This window comes from Heliangelus exortis, chromosome 3 (genome assembly GCF_036169615.1).
Source record: "Heliangelus exortis chromosome 3, bHelExo1.hap1, whole genome shotgun sequence".
Taxonomy (NCBI): Eukaryota; Metazoa; Chordata; class Aves; order Apodiformes; family Trochilidae; genus Heliangelus; species Heliangelus exortis.
In genome coordinates, this window is record NC_092424.1 from 9,276,136 (window position 1) to 9,301,618 (window position 25,483).

Sequence of the window (25,483 nt, forward strand, 5' to 3'; positions counted from 1 at the left end):
CTTGTCATGTATAGTTACCATTCTTCAGGTATGACAGCTGCTTGAGCAAGCACTGGTTAAAGTGTCAGTAGTAGCTCAGTTCTGGCATTCATCAAAGACTTGTGATGGTCTTCTCACAGGAAAAGCAAGCTCAGCTTTAAATACCTGGAGCTGTGTGTCAGAACAGTAATTGCTACTGTAGCCTGGTTACTCAAAGAGGTTCGAGTGATCAGTTGATGCTTATCAAAGCTTGGAGTAATGGGGAAGTTTAAATGAATCAAAGATCAGTTATTTAAGTATTTTAACAGTTCTGGCCTATGTAATCATAGGTCTGTAATGCTTCAGGCTTATTCCAGATGGGTTTGAAAGGGTGGGTACCAGGATATCGACAATGAAGAACATTTTCTTTGAATGGCACTAAGAAGGATTTTATGAATAAAGGTATAACCACATTAGGCACATTTGAGAGGAGTGAAAACAAACATTTGGTTGATATAGCTCACTGTAAGCTCTGGGAAGCATTTAATTTTAGTAACAATTAGGTCAAATTTGTAGCCAGCCCATAGCTGAATGAAGAGGCAGGAATAGCATCCAAGTTCTATGTGGTGACTGGAAACTGGAACAAAAATGAATCTGTGATACATCTGGGTTGCATGCAGGACACAAGACTGCTTTAACAATGATGTTGCAAAGCACTAGGAGGTCCAGGTGAACAGCCACTTGAACACAAGCTCGTAGTGTGCTCTGGTGGCTAAGAAAGCAAATGCAATCCTTCATCATGCAGGCAGGAAGATGCAAAGCAAGGAGAGAATGGAGCTGCTGCGTTTTCCAGCACTAGTGATGATGCTTCTGCAATACCTTATCTATTCTATTCTTATTCTTTGTGCTATAAAGAGGGTGCTGACAAATTCTGTCCCCTTTGGCAACAGCTGAGTTTCCATAGCTATAGAAGAAGCTTCCCAGGATACCCTGTGCATGCTGTGGCCACAGGTTCAGTCTGGGCTGCAGAGTTCAAAACTACTGTGTAACAGAGCTCATTGGGCAAGGGCTGGATTTGCACCATTGAATGTATATTTATATTTTCCTGCTGCTATTCCATCTCTTCTTCCCAACCCAATTAAAAATCTGGCTGCTGCCAAGCTATCAAGCTAACACAAACACCTGTGTGCCAGATGTGTACAGCTGTAACTCCATCAAAGCTGATCCATCATCAGAGCCATAAACCAATCCATGGAGCAATTAGAAAACACTTTTTGATTTCCCTCCTCTTGTCTCCCTCCTCCTCATTTTTAATCCTCCTTTTTTTCCACCATTTTTGCTCTTTTGCTTTCTGCTGCTTCAAATTTGTAAGGTGAACCTTGCTTTGACTTTCTGTCTCTTTCAGATAAGGAAACCAAGAGCCTAAACCAACGGAGCACAATTTTTCTGCCTGCAGAGTGGTTGGTTTATACTGACAGATGTTGTTATAAAAGTACAAATGTCAGTAGTATGTGCCAGCTCAAGAAAAACACTTGAAAACAGTAATGTTGTAAGAGCTACACCAGACTGGATTAAGATTTGTTTTCTCCTTCCCCCGTGCCAAATGGAACTTGTCCCAGGCATGTTCTGGAGATACTGAGTATAGGATGAGGAGCTCTGTCAATGGCCTTTTTGAAATTGAAGGCTCAAGTCAGTAAAACAGTTTTTCAAGTTTGAGGTGACAAAATTATTAACAGTTAAATAGATATGATAACACTTCAGAGGGTTTTACTGCAGTTGGTAGTATAGTTTCTTTACAATGACTTACTGGAAACAGGCTAATGTAAACAGCTTCTTTCATATTCCACTAAGCTTTCCTCATGACTTCTGTCCCTCCTTTTACTCAAGTTCCCTAATTATAACTCTCCAGTTTGGGACTGCCTTATCTCTCCTCTCCCCTCTGTGTAGTAACAGTGCTTATGGGGGCACATTCCTGCTGGGGAGTGGAGGGAGTTTAAGGCAGACATGAGGGAAATATGTTCTCCTTTCCTAGCAAATGAGATGGGGTAGTTCCATTTTCTCAGCTGGGAGTGGTAATGGATGTCTTATGTGAAGAAGACATTGGGAATGAGGGAAGTCTGTGACAGAGAGGGTAAAGCAATGTGGTTTAATACCTGAGAAAGGTGTTTGTTGCTATGTACTCAGCAACAGAAAAAGGAAGGTCACCTTAGTGCTCCTTTGATCATGTGGAACTTTAACTTTTATGTACCAAAACACTGCTTTTGCTAGCGAAGATCCTGCCACCTTAGATAATTCAGATGATTCAGTCTTTACTTAGCAAAGCTAACAGATTTGTATCCAAGGGCTCCCAACGTGGTTTGATGGTACAATGCTACTCCTTTGTAGTCATAGTGTGTATCCTGTCATGCTTATTTGAGGAAAAACTCTCACTGACTTCAGTTTATTTGAACATACTTTTGTTTTATCAGAAGTGGTGCCATTGTAACAGTGAAGAGCTGTTTTTCAGCTGTTGGGACTCTGGAATGCTAAAACCAGCAAATCTCTGAAATGGGATCTAGAAGACGATAGGATATGTTTAAGTTAGGGTACAGAGTCACTTGGAAAATAGCCCAAGTGCCTCTGGAGAATAAATTTACAAGTATAATCTCTTTATTGGGCTGGAAAGTATGCCCTCAAGAGACAAAGGAGAACAGAGGAGTGGTTTTGTTTTGTTTTCTCCCTAAAGCAAGACCAACCATGGACTAACGGGATTGTGTTTAGAGCAGTGATGCTTGCACAGTCATGGAAAAACATGTGGTTTTTATCAGGGTTAAGGCTTCCCTCCTACTAATGTTTCTTAATTAGCTTGTTTACTCCCTGCCTTTGGAGAGTGTGAGTCTGGAAAATACACTTCTTCCTGGGCAGAACTTTGATCATGACTTGCCCCTACTTCTGCCTCACCTTGTGTGATGGATTACATACCAGCAGTCATTGCTGCCTGGACTCTTTAAAAACAAGAGTTCCATGAATTTTCTGTTAGCCTCACCAAGTGGCAGCTGGACTCCATGATTTAGTAAGTATTGACTGCTTTTTTTTTCAGTGAAGAGCAGTGAATAATATTCGTGTTGAAGAACACAATTTGATACTCTCTTGAAATCCATTGTATAGCTGAGTTTTCTCTAAGGGAGAGTAATTTCATGGGGTTAAAATGTCTAATTTGTATAGGCTATAGCTGACCAAATCCGATATAGCTGCACATAACATTTTGGAGAGCGTGTCCTCTATTAGTGTCTGTCTACTATATTTTTGCAAAGCACCTATATGCATGGGAAGCATTTGTATATGAATGTGTGCTCAGCTAGGTTCTATGTAAAGTGAAACTGAACTGCTCATTGTGTTTCTCACCCATCTCTCTGCACCAGTTAAGCTCTGCCCATTTGCATCATGTCTTGGGAGCTTTGTGTAAATGGATGTGCTTCAGGCTGAAAGTAGTTTTTGCCTTCTCTGTTGATGCAGATGGGCACCAAGCTAGGTAACAGGAAGGAGGGGATTATTCTGTTTGTAGCCTGCTTTCTTGGTACTGGAGCTAGGTACAGACTTGTGAAGGGTGATGGAGAGGAGGATACTTTTTCTTTGCCTTACATGACCATATAGTAGTGCTGTTCCTCCTCCCTGAGAACAGAACTGCATTTACCCTGGTACAGCTCTGTGTATTTGTGTTTCTTAGTGTCTGTTCACTATGTAAAGCAAGAATTCCACAGCACACCTCTCTGTGATGGGTCTCTCTAAAGCAAAACGTTCTTCCCTCTTCTGTCTTTTCCATGTAGGTTTTTAGTTCAGAGACAAAGATGAGGAATTTAGTAGCTCATGCAGTTGGCATTTACTTGGTCTTGAAAGCTCACAAATGTTAAAAGGCTCCTTGCAACAAAGCTCAGTGTGCACTCTGCTTAGTTCACTGCTTGTCTTGTGCATTCATGCTGTGGTCTGAGCTCCTGAAGCTTTTTGCACCTCTTACATGCCTTCATTTGTTTATTATAAGAACAGGAATTTATAGTAATGCTGTTTACACTAAAGATGGGTGAACCATTACAGCAATATGAGAAACCATCATGGACCTTTGCCCTGAACTCCTGAGCTCAAACCAAACTCTTGTGATTTTTCTTTTTTTTTTAAGTTCTGTTTCAGTTTCCACTGTCACTGTACTTTGTTCTGGCAGGCCTGGAAATGAGTGCCAAAACAGAAATGGTATTTCTCATGTCAACCTCAGATTTCACAAGCAAATCTGCTCTCATGCTAGGGAGTGTGGAGTTTCTTAGACCTCACAAGATTCAGTAGTGAGTATAACCTTTCCAACCCCTGCTGCTTAGTGGGGCTATTTCAAAGCACTTACCCAGTAAGGTTTGCCCATCTTGTCCTATTTTCATATTTTTCACATGTGACAAAATACTGTTTATTGAACTAGTAAGCATTCCTAGGAGAATGTGTGCAGATGATTGCTTACAGATGAAATACTTCAACAGAAAGTGCCATGTAGCTGCATTTCCCTGCAATTCAAGCCAGGGTGTAGTCACTGTCCAGCTGTGGCCTCCTTTCTGCTAAATGTATTGCAAACCTGTCAGCCAGTTCTTCCATGAAATGAAAGTGGAGCTGCCCAGCGCAGAACAAGGAAGTGACCTCTCTCTTAAGCTCTGTCAGTTTTGGTTTGAGAACAGAAATGTGACTGTTTCTGGAACTTGCATTTCTCCAAATTTATTTGCTGTCCTGTAGGGCTTTTCTGTTTCATATTCCAGACTTGGGTGCAGTGTTGGGCTATCAATCTAGTACAGCTTGATAAATTAGTAGGGCCAATCTTGAGAGTAATCAGTTCAAGTTGTGCCTATTTTTGCCTTTCTGCTCCTGAGGAGGAACAGTCTTCCTTCTTCCCTCTCTCTTTCTGTTTATTGTTGGATCAGAGAATGATCTGATGTTTGTTTTAACACTGAGATGAAGCTGAATTCACTGCTGTCCAGCACTCTTTAAAGTTTGTGTGCTACTTGAATATTTATATCATGCTGACATTTGCTTACTTTAGAGAAGGCTTTATTTCCTTGGAATATTTATCATAGTATCCAGGAATTTCCATGTTGAACTGCTGCTGGATCTGAACGTTATATATAATTACCTAGGTTCAAGACCACTTGCCTAAGGGAAGTTGACTTTCAAAGAATAACAACAAAGGCAGCTCCATAGCATTAGCTAGCAAGAATTTTCCCTGGACTAATGTGTATCAGCCTGGAAGGAAGACACCTCACTTCAGCTACAAACATAGCTTTTTCTAGTTCATTATGGTAAAAGTAGGGTCCTTCCCCTGCATACCTGGCATCATGGATTGTGTGCCTATATCTGATGTGATCTCTTGACCTAGTTATGGTCTGCAATGGAAGATGAGATTTGACATCTTCTGCATCCTGTTTTTTCCCCCTGATTTCCACCAGTCCCCTTCCAAAAGGTTTAGTGGGATGGGCTGAAAGAGAATCCAGTTCCTGCCTTCCTGACACACTTTGATGCTCTGACCCCTTTTGTGCATAGAATAGAAATTACCAGTTGGAGGCTTGGGCAGATCTCAGCTTTCTGTTGTTTCCCATCAGTTCACACAGCTCTCCTGGGCTTCTGGTGCTGCTTTGTTGCTGCTCTACATAAAGAGGTGCCATGATTTATGAATCAATTAATCACTGCATGCTGAGGAGTTGTTCACAGTAGTCAAACAGTGCAAATAAAATGCTTGAGCCTATAATAAAGATGGATCATAATGAATATGACCCTCTACCACTGAATTCTCTCCTTCTCTGTTATATCCCCTGCTCATTCTTTACCAGCACAGCCAAACTATCAACAAATTAAATTTGTCTGTCTTGGATGGCATGGGCTTCATCAAATTACTTGATAAGATTACTTGATTACTTGATCAAATTTGTGTGATTTCCACCTTCCACACACACACACTATTCAGTCTGATTCCGTCTGATTTCAGTTTGCTGCTAATATTGATAAAGCAAGAAAGAGGAAAAAAAAAGAAAAAAAAGAATATTTTGATATTCCTGATGGTAAATCTGTTCAAGCAGTCATAAGAAAATCCACCAGTAGCTCTACAAAATTTAAGGAAAGGAAAGTGAAATCTACCCTGCCTGGTCTATAAAACCAGAAAATTGTGGTGTGAAATCTCCAAGAAATATTTTCATGTCCTTGTTTACTCAACATAAAACACACGTGATAAGAACCAAGCAAGTTTGGTGATGAGCTGCTGCTAAGACTGCTGTTTGGCTTCACAGCTTCCTGAAGCACTCTGCAACTTAGGCCATCACTCAGTGACTGCAGTCAGGTCAGGGTGACATCGCTCTGTGGAGAGTGGCACTGATGTTCAAAGATCTATCCATATGGTAAGCATATGAGGCAGGAAGATTTAAATTTGGTCATATGTTTTTCCACCAAAACTGTGCTTTCCAAGACAAAATCACTCTCTACAAACTATCGACATCTTCAATTTTCTAAATAGTACTAAGTAGTATTTTATTTTACATTATCAGTAGGTACCCCAAAACAGTGGTAGAACAGTACATTAACAGATGAGAGTTTTTTTTTTTTTTCTCAGACTGAAAAGTGTATTCTTGGTGTAAGAAAAGCCAAAAAGTTCTTAAACTTTATCAAGCATTCATTTGTTTGGAATTCTAAAAAAGGCTTTTGGGAGAGTGATGGTACTATGGTACTTATAGTTTGTTTTTTTTTTTTTTTTTCTTTTTTCTTTTTCTATTTTTTTTTCCTCATAGGCATGCTTGGAAATGGCCCTCCTCCCTCCTCCCCCCGGAATATTTCTTGGATTTTCTGAGTACCAAAAGCTGCACTGAAGAGTAGATGGATTTGTGGGATTTGTGTACCTTGCTACAAGCCCACTGATTTTAGTAGAGTTGCTCTTGATCTCACCTGTGTAACTAAGAGTAGATTTCACTCAAGCCAGAAATTAGGTGCAGTGGTGTGAAGCAGGTTAATGCGTTCTCTTTGCCATTTATTAAAGCTTGCAATGGAATTCATAGTATTTGCCACTTATCAGAAGAAGTAAAAAAATTTTTTTTGCAACATAATCTAACTTCTCATTTTTGCTCAGCTCTGCTGCTGGCATATGTTGACTGTATCTAATGGGCTTTGTTTGCATTCTAAGCTTATCTTGTAAATTGGCTTTTGAAATGCACAATCAGCAATAATAATGTTTCACTGTGGTTAAACATTTTTCTTCTGTGTCTCCCCCCCTCTCTGTCTGTTTTTTAGGACCCAGCTTTCTCTTCTGTGATTCATGAGAAGCTCCAAGTTCCCAACACCATTCGTAAGGCATGGAATGAGAAGGACAACAGATGTGATGTTTGTGCCACCCACCTGAACCAGCTGAAGCAAGAGGCCATCCAGATGGTGCTGACCTTAGAGCAAACTGCCAACTCAGAACATTACGATGCCTCCCCGGGCTCTCCCCCACCTCTCTCCAGTATCCCCACCTTAGTGAGTCCCCGGCACATGGGCAGCTTGCAGCCCAGGGACTGGGCATATGTGCCTGCTCCTTATGCTCCATCCAGTTACACAGGCTTTGTTGCCAACAAACACGGTGGAAAACCCAACAGTCTAGGAATTGTTAACGGGGTGGAGAAGAAAAATGGCTCTCCTGGACACCAAGCCAAGGTCAGCTTTCAGATGGCCACCAGCCCCAGCAATGGTAACGTTCTCAACTCTGTGGCTATCCAGGCTCATCAGTACCTTGATGGCACTTGGTCTTTGTCAAGAACGAATGGTGTCACTCTGTATCCCTATCAAGTAAGTATTTGAAAAAACAAAACCTGCTCTTCCCATTGAAGTTTGTATGGGCATGCTAGTACTGCTTGCTCCTCTTTGTCAGTAGAGGAGCCATTCCACAGTACTGAGCACCAGAACAGGGAGTGCTATAAAGTCCCTTTTCACTGATAAGTGAGTGAATTGCAGGAGAGATTGATGACAACCAGTATTACAACACTTTTTTTTTTTATTCAGATGTTTTATTAATAGTGGTATCAAACCATTGTTTTTCATAGCAGAGAACTGTTCACACAGTATGTGCAATTATTCCCTCACACAGTTCACACTCACTCTTCATCAAAATACTTGGTTAGAAAACAGCTGGGAGATGAGCTACACTTGTTTACTCACAAGTAGAAGCCATCTCTGGTGCACCAGTGACTACTGGGTGGGTGTTCAGGAAGTACACAGTGGTTCCTTGATTTCATCATATGCACATATGATCCTATAGTCCTTGTCTTCATGTAACAGACAGTACCTTCATTGCTGTGTTCTAGGTTACATACAGTCTTATTGGTGTCAGTGTGTGCTGGTGACCTTCTGCAGGACTGACTGATAGTTGGTGTTTTGATTTTTATAATTTCTTAAATTCAGCAGGTCCAATGTTCTTCAGAGCTTAGCAGTTCTGGGTAATTTTCACGTGCTTCTCAGCATGTTCTTTTCCTCCTCTTTGGCCTGCTGTTTTCTGGTACACCACACGTGTAAGTACCTGTAGAGCCCATCCTCACCAGTTCACCCTGAAGGTGCTTTCATGCCAGGAGGTGGGCTTTGTGAGGCACTTGGCTGCAGGTAATGAGATGCTCAGAGTACCCAAGTGCTGGCAGATTGCAACACAGGGCTATTCTTTTGAATTCTTCCAGATATCCCTCTGGGCTTCCTTACGCACATAGATATCTTTGGAAGTTGGTCTTTCTACTAAGTTATGGACAGATGCTTGATAGAGACCTAAATTAATTTTTAACATTTATCAGTATAAAAGCAACTGATATTGCAGCCAGAAAAAAAAGCTGTTATTCATATGCATTAAGATATTGTCATGCACCAAAGAAGACTTGGTAAAACCAGAAGAGAACTACAGTTATTTTATCTGGAAAATATGTGACTTTATAGATTTGTGGGTCTATGCTCTAGTGAGCACGAGTCACATTTCAGCAGGTAAGTATGTGATCATAATTTGATCTAAGAAAAAAACCTAAACAGAGAATGCACATTAAAAAAAATGAAATAATTATTATTGGGAAAATAAGTTTAGTTTTACTGCATTTATAATCTTTTAGGCTCATTTTATGTGAAAATTTATTTTGTTTACTTTTAAATAATTTTCTTGGTTCCTAAATAGTTAATTTTGTCTTAAATGTGCTTACTAAAAAGAATCTAATATTCAAAAGTTTCCAGACTAATTCTACAGTTTGGCTTCATTTAATTTAAGAATTCTTTACTACCATTTCCCTGTCCTTTCAATAACATTGAAATAGAAAAGACAGCACCTTTGAGTATGGTAGCAGGTTCTGCCCTCCCCCCAAACCCAAAAAAAGCCCAAGGCAACCAACTTAAACCATCAACTACAATAACAAACCCAAAAGCAACCCAAAAAAACCAAAGAAACCTAAAACCCCCAAACAAACATGTTGATCTGTGGTGTACTATCTTGACAGTAAATTTTAAATTCTCTTTAGGACTGCAACATCCAAATGTTGAAAATCCCACTATACTCAAGTGTCACATTTAATTGTCCAGTCAATGAATAACAATGATAGGTTTTGTCTTTAAAGACACTAAAAGGATTGCAGTGTTTGGTTTTGTGGTATCTGTTTCAGGCAGGGAACTAGTCAAGAAGGAAAACTTTGAAATGTAATTTATTTGTAATCTGAAGTATTAGAGGCAAGCTTTTCTTTTATGTACAGAAAACCATCCTGGTACACATTTTCAGAACATCTTAGATCTCCCATATAATTTTTTTTTCCTTTTTGTTATGAGCTTACTGCTACAGTTAAAAAATTGCTAGGGCAAAGCACTAGAAAGATGATTCTGTTATTTCATCTCATTTAGAAGCTGTCTTGATTTGCAGATGAATTAAAAAAAGAGTTGATATCTACTTACTTCTGAATGTCTATATATTAATTTTTCTGGCCTTCTCTTAAGAACAGTGAATAGAAAAGCCTCACTGCATTAGCTAAGAGGAAGAGAAAATAATTTATTGTATAAAACCCCTTGCACTTCACAGAGAAGTACAGTGCCCTTCTACATCCTAATCTTGTTAAACTGATGCCCAGGGAGAAATCAGTATCTTGGCTCTAGACTTAATGGTGCCTGTTGTAGACACCTCCCATTGTAAATCAGCTTTTGTTAGACTAGATGATAACTTGAAAAAATGGTTGAGTACCTTGAAAACTAACTGTATTTTCTTCCTTGAAGTATCAAGGAACAGGACATTCATCTGGAAGTGACATGGTGTGGCTCAGAATTGACTCACAGCAGTCCTAGGCACCAAAACTATTTCTTTTCAAGGAATGGAAGTTCAAGGATGTAGTTTCCTTCCTAGGGTCTTCCCCACCAGACTGTCTAAAACTGACAGCTTGTTATGGGGAATGAATGACAACTTTTGTTTCAACTCTGGTGGAAAAAACCCATAAAAAATAAAATGTGACACTTTAGGGCTCAGTTGCTGCAGTATGATAATGCAAGTCTTAAATTCCATGCCACAATTCCACTAGTTTTGAAGAAAGAGTCATTACTACCAGGAGTAAGGAAAAAAAGTGATTTTATATATCACCACATTTAAAAATTTATTATATGTTTACAGCCTGAAAAATAGAAGTAGTAATAATGTCTAACTGGACATGCATGTGTAGATACAAAGAAACTTTTCAAATAATTTCATGGAGGTATTATGGGAACTCATGCAGTGTTCTAAGAGTAAGAGAAATAGCTGCTAAAAATTGTACAAAATGGCTAGAGCCAGTCTAGAGCCACCTGGAGATCAGGAGGTGATGTAGATGGCCTTGTCTGTCTCAACCAACCCAGTATTATATGATTCATAATAATAATTTATTCACTCCTTGACCAGATAGAAACAAAGATTTGGTTCTTAAAAAGCCAGGCTCACAAATGACCAGCTGAGACTCTTTTCTGTAAGGTGCTGAAACAAATTTTGCTGGTAAAACAGTCGCTTAAAAAACAGAATCAGAGGTATGGAAAGAGAATTGTTTGATCTTAAACAAAAAGCATGGCCTGTTAAAACCCTTCTATGAGCACTGGAATACTGAAATGATTACCTGGCCAGGGTAAAAGTGACCCCTTTCTGTTCAATACGTGTAGGAAAATATCAGCCAAAATTCAATAGATTCTGCTCAAGAGTCTGAAAAACGTGCTCTTTCAGTCATCAGCAAGGTAGTGTTTGTATATTCTTGGGATCAGACTGTGTTTTACCACTTGTAAAGGCTTCTGTTGATCTCCTTATCACTCCGAGGGATTGTAATCCTACCCTGCTCAGAGAATGCTCATTTGAATTGGTGAGGTTTTACCTGAGAAGGGCTGTAATTATTTGTGCAGCTGCTAATGTGAATTTCAGGATACCACAGGGTTAAACACATTTTTGTTGCTTGCTGGCTGGTTGTTCTGTAACACTTTTAAAGACAAAGAAACCTGTGAGCCTTGAGTTCTAAAATAGAGGCCAGAACTCCAAATACATTGATGAAATTAATGTTTCTCAGAATTCTTATAGTCAATGGGATACTAAATTGAATGCATAACATTTTTATTACTTTATTCTGAAGCTGCTAAAGTAGCTGAAACAAAACCACCGCATTAAAGACTGGGATAGATCTGAGTCCTTAGTAGGTCAGAGGGATTTAGGGTTTAGTGAAGGAGTGGAAAAATACTGACCAGATTAAGCTGTTTACACCAAAACACTGTTTCTGGAGTAAAAGTGCTCTGTTATTAGGTGTTCCTCTTTGGAATGGGCACTCTCTGTTAACCTAAGTTAAGTGCATAGTTAAGAGCATGCTGGTGTGACTAAACCAAAAGCATGGCATGAACTGGTGTGAGCTGCAGAATGTCAAATGGTGGCCATTTCCTTAGCCCTCTACTTACCTTCCTGCATCTGCATAAGAATATTTTCATGTCCTCAAGCAGATAATTAAACAAAGCAAAGAAATAAAATAGCACAGCTTGTTTGGTAGCTTTGAGTGACAGGAAGACAAGAAAGAACCAGAGAATTGGAAAAGGCCAACTGCTGCAGGAACAATGTGGGCCAGGAAAGGGAAGGATGGGTAACAGGAAAGGTGGCTGTTGATGTGGGTAGGGTGAGCACTTTCTGCTCCAGACCTTGAGGCTGTAAAGTTTGAAATGAGTAAGGAAAAATATAGAGCGTATGAGGATATGAGTAGGAGTATTGTGAACATCACTATATTAAAGGAAAAAGTGTTCCTTTCTACCCTGCACTTAAAAAGACCCTTTTCACCAAAAGTTTGGAAAATGAGATCTTAAACTACTGAGAGCCTCTTGGCCTCAGGCATAATGATCTCAAGCCTATTCAGAGAGTTATCAAAGGCTTTGTTTGTGTACAATTGATGAAAGCCTACAGTATGTGCTCTCTGTTTCCTCTTTATGTATAATGTGTGTTTAGAAGAACACTGTTCTCTGAGAAAGTACCAGCTTGTTCTGGAATTTTCAGTGATGAGTGATTTGTTTGGAGTTTACTTAGGTCATGGCTGTCTTCTAACACATCAGTTCTTTCAGGCACAGGCTTTTAAAAAGAAACTGGTAATGATTAGAGTTGGGCAAAAGATTAAGAGTTCAGATACAGAGCCAATGCCTGTGTGTGGGATGTTCTCATCCAGGGTTTTGATTCCAAGATTTTTTTTTCAGGTCTCTGCTGTCTAATTTATTTCTCTTCCACTTGCTGTTGCTTCTGTCCCTTCTTGAAGTGTTCAGCAGAAAAAGGTTCAATGTGAATTATTGCTAGAATGGTAATTCAAGTAGCTTCTAAAGCACATAATGCAAAGTATGTGAATCGAGTTACTCCATCTGTAGGCTAACAGTTTCTCTATAATAATTCTATGCTTCTTAGAGCCACACCTGTTTTGCCAAAGCATCTTAAGAAAAGGGGATATGTATACTGTCTCTTTTAGGACCATGTTCTCATGTAGACTACACATGATTCAGTATGAATTACACAGGACAGGAGGTATTATATCTTTGTCCTCTTAGGTTTTGATCCAGAATTTTTTTGATGGCTGATGTTTCAGTAGCTGTTCAGTCACTGAATGAGATCCCCATTTGAGAGTGATGGCTCCCTGAAGATAGTAGAAAACTGTGTTCCTACTGCTGCTCCAGGATGATGATGAATAAATGTGTGCAAACGCTTGCACTGATATTTTTATTTTCTTTCTGTAACCTGGATTCTAGCAATGAAGTAATTCTACAGTGAGACTGTAGATTGAAAGTGCAGGAATTTACTTCCAAAGTTTATTTGACTGGGCCAAGAAACAGATTGTCAAGCAAATTCATTGGCACTGAAACTATATCCCTGCTTAATTATCTCTGTTGCCCTCATCTCCTGTGCATTAGTTACCTCTGAAGTAGTTTTCCTTTGACTAAAAGCCTTTTTAAACCACACCACTACTCTAATGATTAGATATGACCCTACTGAAGTCAGTGCATGTCATCAGCTGACATCCTGCCATGACTGTTTGATCATTCCATTTGTGTGTTACAGGAGGTAGCTTTTTGTATTTCATTCCTCCTGTCCACCCCCTCAGCTAACAGCCCAGATGTATACTGATTCTGTAATATCATCGAGGGGAAACTAAAGTCTATGTGAACTGTAGGAGAGGTTTCTTATTTGTGTTTCTCTGGTGTGATCTGATCTCTTAAGGCATTTTTATGCACGGCTTAATGACCTTAGAGTCATTACTTTTCTGCTTCACGATACTGGGCTGACTAAGGGAAGAAAGAGGCAAAGGCTATCCCATGGACTGAAAAGAGCTAAGTAGGCTTATCCTATGAGTATGAAAATCCCATGACTCAGCTGTGATGTGAGGAAGAAATCTGTGGGCTATTAGAGGAGTGAGTTAATCCTGTAAATTAGTGAAAGCCAGAAGATCACAATTAGTGAAGGATTTGGAGTCTTGGTTTCCTCCCCTGCTCTGTAGCTTAAGGATTTTGTCCATGTGTTAGACTAGTTTCTTTTCTGAAAGAACAGCTGTGCTGACTGCTTGCATCACTGAACAACAGTACAAACTGAGAGGAGGGGAGATGTTTTAACAGTGGGGAAAAATGATATAGAGATTGGGTAGACAGGGAGAAGTAAGAATTATACGTTGACACAAAGCTATCCCTTTGTTTCCCACCCTGTAAATATGGTAGCACAGAATCAGAGAGAAAAATGGTCAGCTTCTGCTATATTTCATAGTTCAAGAACATACAGAGTTAAGGCAAGTCAGCTAGTTTGAAAGTGAGAAGAGGAAATATGGGTTTCGTGCAATGTACAGTTCTGTGGAAGTTATTGCCATGGAAATAATACTGAGGCCAAAAGCTTAGGAAGATTCATAAATGGATTATTTATGTGGGCAATTAAAAAATGCCTTCTTTCTGGTATTAGCATAAAAAAGATGCAAGATCTACATTTCCATATAGCTTAAGGCAATTGGCGTTATATTCCATGGAGAAGGCTTCCTGTAAATACATCCAATATATTGCTAAGGACTAGAATTTCTGAAATTGCTACTGAAACTTTCCAGGTGTACCTGGGCTGACTGATACTGGTGTACTTAGTCAGCTCTTAGATTCTTTGTCCCTCTATTCTGAAAGTGGCCCTTGAGTGGCAGCTGCAGAGAGAGCCTAGATTAGAGCCTGAACCTGGTGAAGGATAAACACCAGCTGACACCAGATGACTGGTGCTGTGTTTTGGATGGGAGCCTGTGATAAACAGATTAGTGAAGAAAGCTTTTCCAACAGTTTCAACAGCATTGCCAGAGTTCAACGCACTGTAAATTTCAAAATTCTTTTAAGTATTTTTTTTCTTGCTCTAGCATGTGAATATTCATGGCTTCTAAAAGCTCTCTTGGGTTGAATCACTCATATGAGCAAAATGTTGGTCTTTAAAGCTTCATAAAGACACAGTCCTGTGGCTGATATATCTCCTCTATATTGCTATTGTTCTGCATGTGTTCCAAGAAGAGAGAAAATAGAAAACAAGGTTAACTAATTCTAACCAAGATGTGGAAAGAAAGGAGGAGATGACAAAAGAATTAGATGGAAAATTTAGGAGTTTCCCTTCAGATTCCTAAAGGCTACCATGCAAACAAGACACAAATGAAGTATTGTCTCTTTGACTGAGATATTTGTTTCTCACATTGTTTTAAAGAAATGGGATATAGAAATAAGATTAGATTTAGGAACATGATGATAACTATTTTTTGTTTGCCTTTTGTAAGATCCTGTTCTAACATTGATTTTGCTTAGAAAATGATTTCAGCTTTTAAACATGAAGATGAAGAATTGTATTGCTGTGGGAAAAAAAAAAAAAAGCCTTTTAAAGCCTTTTTCTTGGGTGTTATGCTGTGGTTTTGGGAAGTAAGGAATAAATTGCTAGAAGCTGATGTAACTGAAATGTGATTCCACACATCTATCATGTAATACCATTGTTTTCACAAGTGTGGCTGCAATGGCATCGGAAACAGAGCATCAATTTCTGTGTTGGGACAGTTCTCTTTAATTCAGTAAATTTAAGTTAAAGTTGTTGATAGTTCTGTTATATTCCAGACATGGGGAACTTGAGAGGTGGGTGTTGCCATATAAAATAAATTTGAGGCCAGACTCTCATCTGTCTCACTCCAGGATAACTACTTTGCGGTTGACATGGCTATTGCAGTGTCATACAGGTAAGAATGAGATCAACATTAACTCTGTAAGATCTGATCATCCAGAATGTGATAACATCTGTGCTGCTGGGAGTGTAAATGGTCTCTTGTAGTCCAAGTGGGCTCAGTTTCCCTTTGGGGAAGCTTTTGGTTGGGAAGCTTTTTTTTTCTATATACCTCTTGTCTGACCCCACACTGAAGAGTCTGTTGGACCTGCTTCTCTTGACAAAAGTAAGGAGAAGGCCAATAATGCAGTGGCTTTTGAACCAAGCTGTATTTTATGAAGATTAAGGAAGGAGTGCATCTGTACAGGAGTGAGAAAGTTCCTCCCAGCTCATAAAACCATCTACAAACTGCTCTGAGGAGAAATGAAATTGCTCTTCATCTTTCACTCCCACCCATCCTCCCTACCTGAATTCAGAACTGCACCAAGGGTTGGAAAGGAAAGTAATGAGCTCTCAATTTCCAAGGGGCTGGTTGGTGTCCATTGTGCTTAATGTCAGTAGCAAATCTCAGTGGAAACATCTGTAGCTATTCCTTGCATGGAGCACAAGGGTCAGTATCACTTGGGTCATCAAGGTATCTGAGGACTTTGATTTTATAAATGAAGTGTGTGTTTGACAGCTTTTTGAACTACATATACGTGTGTCTGTCATGCTTTGTTTCAAATTGTTGGATTCTATTTTGAGTTTGTGAAAGTGGCATATATGCATGTTTGTTAAATAGCTGGCTAAATTTAGGCACAGGCTTTTGGATAATGGGAAAGACAGAAAAATAAAGTTTGGAACTATTCTTGATGAAATTGCTTTCCTAACTTCATTGTAGCTGCCGTTGATCTATGAGTGCAGCTCAGTGTCACTGGATAAAACATACCTGGGATGTGCATTCTGCAATTTCTTTACACCTTTTAGTGCATTATCTATTACTTTGCAAGACAGCCAAAGCTATTACTAAAAGCAGAGTTTAAGCCTCATTTAGAAAAACTTTTCTATTTTAAAGCATATAGTCATTTTTTTTTCCTGTTAGAGACAGCTAATAGGGTTTATTGTTGCTTCTCATCTTGACAGGTTTTAGGCTGCTGGAGCTAGACATTTCTGCTAAATGTAAATGCAAGCCATAACCACAATCCTCTCCATATTCTATTCTTGTACATAGAAAGTATATTCTGAAAACTCTGTTACCACAGTGCAACATAGAAGATGAAAAATTAACTTGTGTTGTTAAAGAAATTAGAGATGCATCAGAAGAAAATGTATAGTAATGGGACATAATGAATTCTTAATTGATCAGCCTGCCTGATGCCTGAAGACTTTGTGTGAAGGTCATTGCCAGGAGGGAGGAGATAAGAAGTGATGTGACACTATTGTCACCTGTACCATATATGTTTATCATGGCAGTGATCACAGACAGAACTCGCAGGTAAATGTACACAAAGTTTTGCCTAAATTTGGACCAGCTTCCATGAAAGTCCTCAACAAGAGTTTTAAGTAAAGCTTTGTTTACAAGCTCGTGGAAGATTTTTTTTTTCTTTTCTTTGAAGTAATGTAAACCAAAGCCATCCTATTTGGAAAATAATATAACCAGCTATTGCTCAGGTGGCTTAGGAAAACAACACAGCTAAAGGTCACCTGGTTATCAGGCCTGACAAATTACAAGAGCATCAGAGGGTGTCCTAAAGTTTATTTTACTTTATTTTTTGGGTTTAAATGCTAAATGGTTTGAACTTCATGGTCTTAAAATTCCTTTCCAGCCCAAGTGATCCTATGATTCCATAAATAAATGATCTATTTGATTTTATGTAAAGAAATGCTTTGGAGTTCTCATGTTACCAGCTTTTCATTATTCTCTGCCCTACTCAGTCATCAGAAGGGGCTTTGCCTCTGGAATCCTGAATGCCTGGTAGTGCTGTTTGCAGCCAGGATTTAGTAGTGATGCTGATTATCTCTCAAGTGTTGTCTTGCACTTCAGAGCCTTTGTACAGATTCTTTTAAACATTGCTGGACACCAGAGTTATTTGAATGGGTGAAATGCATGTACCTGGTGTGATGGACAGCTAGGGCAAAATTAAGATTTCTGCAAAGGACCTTGAGGAAGGGGTTATGTATGTGCAGATTATGTAGGTTGAGATTTTTCCAAGCTCAGTGATGTGGCATTCACTGTTTTCTTTTTTGCTCCCTACTCAATTAATTTAATCATATATTGTAGGTATTTCCATTTTTTCCCTCCCCCTCAATGTTTTGTCTCTGAAGCAGGGATGGTTGGCACTGATGCAACGGGACATAAGTTGTCAAGCCACTTGGCATTCTATGATATAATGAATATGAATAGTATAACACCTTATTCCTCATATATTCTCCAGTAAAACGTGGTTTCAAGTGTGGCAGTGGGGGCTTGTTATGGCTTGGTTTCCTTTCAAGTATAAGAGAACAGGAGGGCACCTATTAGTTACAAATGCTTCACACAAGTAGTTCAAATCAACTGATTGCTCCTCAGCATCCCATCTTCTCTGCTGCTTAATTTTATATAATTCATGAAAAATAAAGATTTTTGTTAAAGCTATTGCTGCTAGTGTTCTTGTGCCCAATTTGAATACATTGACTAGAAATGCCTCCTCAATTTCTTGGAGGATGCTTAGATGGTACCACAGAAAGCCAAAAGAGATCTGTCGGTAGCCACAGCTCTACTAGACCAAGAGACCAGCTTGCAGAATTTGCTCCCCAGACTTGTGAAATGTTGCATGAACATGGACTAAAGAAAAATGAAACTTTACCAGGAAACATATAATGTAAACTCAGCTGAAAGAGTGGGAATGGTAACTTCAATATTTTGCAGGCTATAAAGTCTGTTTCTGTAAAAGGACCCAAGCTGCTTTGAGCATCAAAATTAAATCTTGGCAATATATTTGAAAGAAAAGAACCCAATTTTATTTTCCCATGCATTAATAAGCAGATGTACAGGAAAGTGGAAGGATATGCCTGACATGGATACTATGCAGATTGCAAACAACAGAGAAAATAACCTTCTATTACACTCAAGATAAAAAGGGCCATCTTGTTATTTCATAGATGGAAGTTAGATTTTTTTGGTGCTTGTCTGGGCAAATGAATATTAGAGTGGATTATCAAACAGGCAGTGTAAAGATTTGCAACAATTTTGGAAAAACTTTGGAAACAAAAGAGACTGAAAATACTTTGCTTGGTGGCAGCTTTTTATTTCAGATACATTTGTAATAGGCTTGAGCTGGAATTTTTATGCACTGCACAGAATTCATAGACTTTACTATTTGCAAGAAGCTGCTACTGCGCTTTCTGAAAAGAAAACAAGAAAAAGGGCTTTGCTTTACAAGGATTCACTTGAAAGTATGCCCTGGGGAAAGAACAAGGCTATAGAAGTTTTAAGTTGACATCTGAAGTTTTTTAGGTTTTAGCATCATTGAAACTTATTCATTGAAAAAGCTTCTGAGCCCAGGATATATCTCCCTTGTTATTTACCTTAATTCCTAATAAAAGTAGTTCTGGTAAACACTAAAATCCTGTCATCCTTCTACGATGCTCTGTTTCCTCCTAGGGGAACCTTATGTGGTGCTATTCTGCTGGAAAATCGTGCTTTGAAACTAATTTTTTTTCTGTTCATAATCATCTATTTCTGATGGATAAGACTGAACCTTGTGTGCATGAAACCCACTGTAGGGGACACCATATGGGAATGGATATTTCAGAGTTCTAGTCCTCTGTGTTGATCACAAGGTAAAAGTGCCAGTTTTATATGGCTTCAGTTTTGGCCATTGTGAGCAGCACAAGTTAGTGATGGGAGGTATTTAGAGAATTATGCCTGAATTCTTGGTTTAATGCATAAATAGTGTGGAGAATTTTATGTATAAATATATTCCTTACACTTCTGATTTTCTGGGCACGAAATGGTATAGTTTCTTTATTTTTGTGTGCATGAAATTATCTATATACACACACAAATGTATTTTTCTTCCAGTCAGTGTCCTCAAAGAGTCTTGTCTGCTTTTCCAAACCAAATAGCTGATAAATTTCAGGATAGATTCTGACTGGAATCAAGTTCACTGGTGACAGAGCATCATTGGGCCTTTACTGTATGATCTGCTGATGTTAAGAAAAATCAAAGAATCAGAGTTCATTGAGTTCTGAAAGTTAATTTTGTAGAAGTGGGGTGTTCCAGCCCCTCTTAAGAATACACTGAGCAGCACCTCTGTCTGGTAATCCCTTGTGCAAGATGATGTAGAAAATGCCTGTCCCATATACCTTGAGAAGAGACATGTGAAGCCTTTTCCTTTAGTTGCAGAGGTAGAACACTGCACTGCAACTGACCTGGAGGCTTTTGGTGTGTCACTGTGGAACAGAAAATCTGTCCATGGTGCTCTATTAGAAATGAATTAAGGTAGAATTAAGACTTCCTTTCAAACATTGATTTAAAAGTAACTTCTGAAACTTTTCCATTACCAACTCAGTAAATAAGTTAAAGGGTGGGAAATCCAGACCATTTCATGTGCAAATAAAACCCCTTGGTTGTAGTGCTGAAAGCCAGAATGAAAACTGAAGATAACCAGGAGGAATTTATTATAGTTCAGAATGGTTTACTACACTTAAGGCACCATTTCAGATGAGGGGCCTGTTTGTTGTTCTTATATTTGGACTTCATTAAATGCCTTTAATTAAATCTATTGTAAATGTTTTATTCCCAAGGGGACCAGTTAATGTAGTCTTGCTGTTTGCTTATAAAAAATACCGACCAACAGTTCCTGCACTAATTTTAATCACTGCTTATTTTTAGACCCTGTTGAATTGTGTTTTGTCAGTTTAGTTTGTTCTGCAAACTCCTTGGGGCAGTGATTTTGTCTCTGTTGGTGTCCTGTGTGGACTAAATATATATTAATTGTTGCTGTCTCTAAGGAAAAAAAAATGTAGAAAAGTGTACACTGACTCTTATAAGCAAGAAATAAATGTAGCTGTAAGACTTGAATGTATACCTTCAGACAATATTCTTAAGCTGATATTCTTTCTTAAACTTCTGGCTTTTAACTGTTAGATCTTCTCAGTTTTCCAAGTAGTTTGCTGTGGTTGTCTCTCCTGTCTCTTAGGCTGCCCACAGAGTACGAAAAGGAACAAGAATAGAAATTGCGAAATATCAGTGATAAAAAATAGGAAAAAAAGCCTACAAGGAGACAAAAAAAAAGAAAATTAAAAGGGCACTAAATGATTCACAAAATAGAGGTCTAACTGAAATTAATCTACTACAGACACAGGCAATAATTCATAAGAAAAACTGGAAGAACATGCTGTGTATGTACTGTGATCAAATTTTACTTAGAAAGTATACACAAAGTGTACCTATTAGTAAGGAGGAAATATCTGGTACTATTTACTGTCTTCAGTGCTATCCAAAATCAAACACATCAGGTAATAAAATGTATAAAACTTTTATGACTGTCATTTATTTGTCTTCTACAGCCCTTCTCCCAGAGAGGGAATAAGTGACAGATCAGGAAGGCTGTTTTGATCTAACTTCTGTTTTAATGGAAAATAAATATTGATGAATCAAATAGAGTTATTTATTTTTTCCCCCCAAATTCTTATGATAGGCTACACTGATGGAATTTGAAATAATATCATCTTTTGAGGAATGGTTGTCATTTGTTGGTGCTGTAGGTTATAAATGTTCAGTTGTTTCCTCTTCTGCTGTTTCGGAAAAGCTGTAGAGCACAGCCAGGCTGGAGCCAGTGCCTGTTCTGTAGTTTGGGTCTTCAGAGTTGATAGGTTTTTTTATGTGTGTTTTTTTTTTTTTTTTTTTTTTTTTGTGTCATCTGAGAAAAGTAAAGGAGTTGTATGTCCCAGCTTTGTCTAAAAAGAAGGGGAATCTAAAATCAGTGATAGATAGAAAATACTGTTTTTCACCTGACTTTATTTAGCTGGTCAGGAGGGAGATGGAGATAGTTATTAATTGCTCAGTCTCCAAGTGAACATGCACTACATGCCAGCTGAAAATGGACAGTCAATATGCTTGAAGTTCTTAGTGCAGAAGAGCCCTGAGGTGAGAAATAATCTTCCTACTGTAAAGCTGTCATAGTGAAGATGGACTCTGATGGTTTCTGCAGACCAAAATGCAGATTATCTATAATGGGGAAAGAACATTTTGTGTATGTGAACTAAATGCTTGGTCAGCTTCAGCTAATGAGGTGTTCACTTGGCTTCTGGAAAATCATGCTCTCTTTGGATGCCTTCAGGACTTGCAGATTGAAAATGGCCAACTGAAACAAACTGTTTGGATGGAAAACATCATAGAAATTGCAGCAAATGAGATTATGCAAAACCAGAATTAACTTGGAAAATAGAAGAAATAGAAGTAGACTAGGAGCATATGTAAAAAAGTTTGAATATGTTCAGTGTGGTGCAAAAAATGTCCATCCTATGTGATGTAGCCTGCTCCTCCTAAGCTGCCCTATTTTCTGTGCCATGGAAATGTGACCAGAACAGAGGGTCCCAGTTCCTCATAGTTTACAATATCCACTAACAGAGCATAATTTGAGTTGAACGGTTGAGGGTGTGCTCTTCTTCTTCTTGCTTTCATTAGCTGAGGGGGCAGTAAATCTGGAGCAAACAGAAGACAGAATAACACGACACCTTCCTGGCCTACAGAATTCACTGTAGGAAGTAGCCTCTAAGTCAAAGGCTTATAGCTGAGTGGTTTTTATGACTGCTCATAACAGCTGTGGCTAAGCAAACTTAAGGTAATAAGGCAATCAAAGCCATGCCTTAAGGCATTCATCTTCAGGGCCAGGAAGGAACTGTTTCTGTCCAGCTACTGGTCTCATTTGAAGGCTGTCTGGCACCTTTTGAGTTCTTTTAATGTATGCCTGTTAAAAAGTATGGTGGTTGTTACCATAAAATAGTTTTAAAACCTCATCAGGACGCTTGTATTATTAACATGAAAGTAAGAGAGGTGTTCATGTATTGTGACAGATTAGAAAAAACAACTTTGTTATATTTATAGCAGGGTCACTCCTGCTGATGCAATAGCTTCTGCAGAACTGCTTCTTGTGTTATGGTTTTTATTTTAAAGGGAAAACTTTAGCAGTTGCATACTGACTCTGGAAATCAGACAACTTCATGTCAACTCCCATTAGTGCTGATAACTGTGACATTAGATATTGCTAGAAATCTGTGTTAGTACCATGAAAGAAGAACACCTGCAAGGAACTGCTAATAGTAGAGACAGGAAAGGGGAAGGCAGCTACAGAGCCAAAGGGCAATGCAGTCCAGCATGACTTCCACATTGTGAGATGGTGGATTAGCCATAGTTTCTGCAGTTCACTGAAAAGATGGAAGTTTTCAGCATGGAAAATGAGGCTAAATGCTGTTTCCCTGTGGGAAAAGAGGAACACAATATTGTTATGCTTTTTATCTTGAGATGTTAAGATCTTGCAGGGTATTTGTATTGAAAGGATATGCTGTTGAATTCTGAAGAATGAATTGGCATCTCTGCTTGTTGGAATGGAGTAAGAGTCTTTCCTAGGCAAGTACAAGACTCAGTTCTTCAGCCCCTGGAAAGTGCCTTTCTTGCAACACCATTCCCTTGGTGCTTCTCTTGTTTTCACTTCAGCATATTTTTTGTGTGTTTTTTTAGACCAAGTAACAGCCAATACCCTCTGTTTATGTCTAGCCCTGCTGAACTCTTCTGGATGTTCAGTTTAACTTCTGAACTGATCTGCATTCAGCCTTGTGTAAAGCTCCTAGTTTGGCTGTCCTAGCTTAATCTAAGTCTTAGGACTTGACCCATGATCAGCTTGATAACTTTTTATCAAGCTTTACCTAATACATGATAACTGTGAATTCATATTGATAGTTCACAGAAAATTCAAGATGATTTGACATGGTTTCTTTGACAGCTCTAATAAGTAATTGTGAGATGAATCATTTGTACCTTGCATTTGCCACAGATTAAGTGTGGGCAAGTGGGCAGCTGTTTTGAGTTGGCACAGCAAGGGATTTCTGTTCTTGAGCCCTCATAACACCTCATACAATGTCAATTAGTGTTTGAAAAGTAAACTGGCTCCTAGACAGCATTACAAATGATGAGTTGAATGTTTCACCTGAATATGTACAACTTCTGTGATGTTATTTTAACTGTGAGCATTGAAGCTGATATTAACATGTTTAAGAACTAAATTTCATGCATTAAACCGGTTACTTTACAGCTGTAAACACTTCCTGTGAATTGAGCCCAGCCAACGAAAATAGAAAAGATGCTTTCTTCTTCAGGAGTGAGACAAATTATACTTCTTAAGATGAGAGATCTTACTAGAATGTCAGAAATACACTGGAAGATGTGTTGTAGAAGACCGATCAAACTAAACTGAGATGGAGGGAAGGTACACAGTAACTTAGTGAGTAGACAGATCTGAACACAGTATTTTTTAAAGCTTTTTTTGCTGCCTGCAGGTTTTGGAGCCTTAAGCTTCTCTTGAGAAATGCAAATTTAACAAAGCATTCAAACATGCACCTCACATTTTGTTTTCAGTAAATAATGGATCAGGATATACAAGGCTCTCCTCAAAGTCCTTTCAGATGATGAGTTGTTAAGATTTTATTGAGACTGCAAAAGAGAAAGCTGCATAACCAGTACTAACAATCATTGGTATCAGAGGTTAACTTTTATTTAATCAGGTCTGAAAAATTTATGTCTGTGTGAGGATCACCTAGGAAAGCACATGGAAAAAGATACTATAAAAAGAATCTTTAAGCTTAGAATATTTGATGAGTTGAGAGAGATTTCTCAGTCTTCTACTTAAATTTTCCAGGCTTCTGTATTGCTTGCTACAAAATATTCCTGGGTTCTAAAAAGCTATTCTAAATAACAGGTGACTCTTTGCAAGCTTTTCTGGCTCTTTTCTGTTTGTTCAAAAGCTCATATCTCATGCAAGATTCAAGTCCAAGTCCTTTGGTTCTTCCCTTTATAAGGTACATTAGGTCTTATGACCTATTACACAGAGGAGACAATTTGTATTATTGTGGTGTCTGCCAGCACTAGTACAATTAAATCTTTGGCAGCAATCAATAGAAAAGTTGTTGTCAATAATTCCTTTCCAATGGGGAAGCCATTGGAATGGTACAAGTTTCTAAATATATTCAAGGCTTTTTCTAGATTGCTGGGGGTCAAACCCACGCACCTTTCCATGAGCAGCTGGGTAAGAGACCCATCAGACACATACTGGTCCTACTCCCCAAAAAGGTCAGATCTTGATGTGACTGTGTGTGGGCTGAATTGTTATTATGCTGCATTTTTATGCCATAATCACTGCAGGAATCTCTGTCAGATTTCTTTTTGTGCTGGAAATAAAGTACTTCTCTCTGTGGTTTCATGGAAGAACTTGATCATATGTCTTTTAAATAAAGACTAATGATCCAGTTCACACACCTATATATGGAAAAACTAATGGTGTTTTTATTGCTTACTCTCTTGCTAGCTATAGAAAGGTTTCTTTCTGGGTCAATAATGTCATTTAAATTAAGCCCACATGCTGACACACTCTGGTAGCTTCTAGAGTTGCTCTTGTCAACTGACAAGTGAAAGGTCAATGGTTTACAGATTGCTGTTTGTGATAGTGAAACAGCTACAGTAAGATTTGAACTTCTTATGATGTCTTGATGTTGCTGGCAGGTTAGTAACTGGTCATAGAAATGAAAGTTTGTTTTCATAACAAATGTATTTCTCCTGCACATGGGGAACTAGAGAGGTTTGTGCCTCAGCTTCAAAAGTGCAGTCGCTTTGTGTAGCTGCTGACCCATGTGTGCAGGCAGGAAGAA

General features: G+C 38.7%; 1 protein-coding gene across 2 annotated transcripts in view; it reads left to right on the forward strand.

Moving 5' to 3' along the window:
• Positions 1 to 25,483, forward strand: part of KIF26B (kinesin family member 26B) — a 287,372-nt gene that overhangs the window by 77,306 nt on the left and 184,583 nt on the right. For both annotated transcript variants that reach the window (XM_071739124.1, XM_071739125.1), the window contains exon 3: positions 7,237 to 7,770. In XM_071739124.1, coding sequence (XP_071595225.1) covers positions 7,237 to 7,770 — 534 coding nt within the window. The remainder of the gene's footprint in view (positions 1 to 7,236; positions 7,771 to 25,483) is intronic.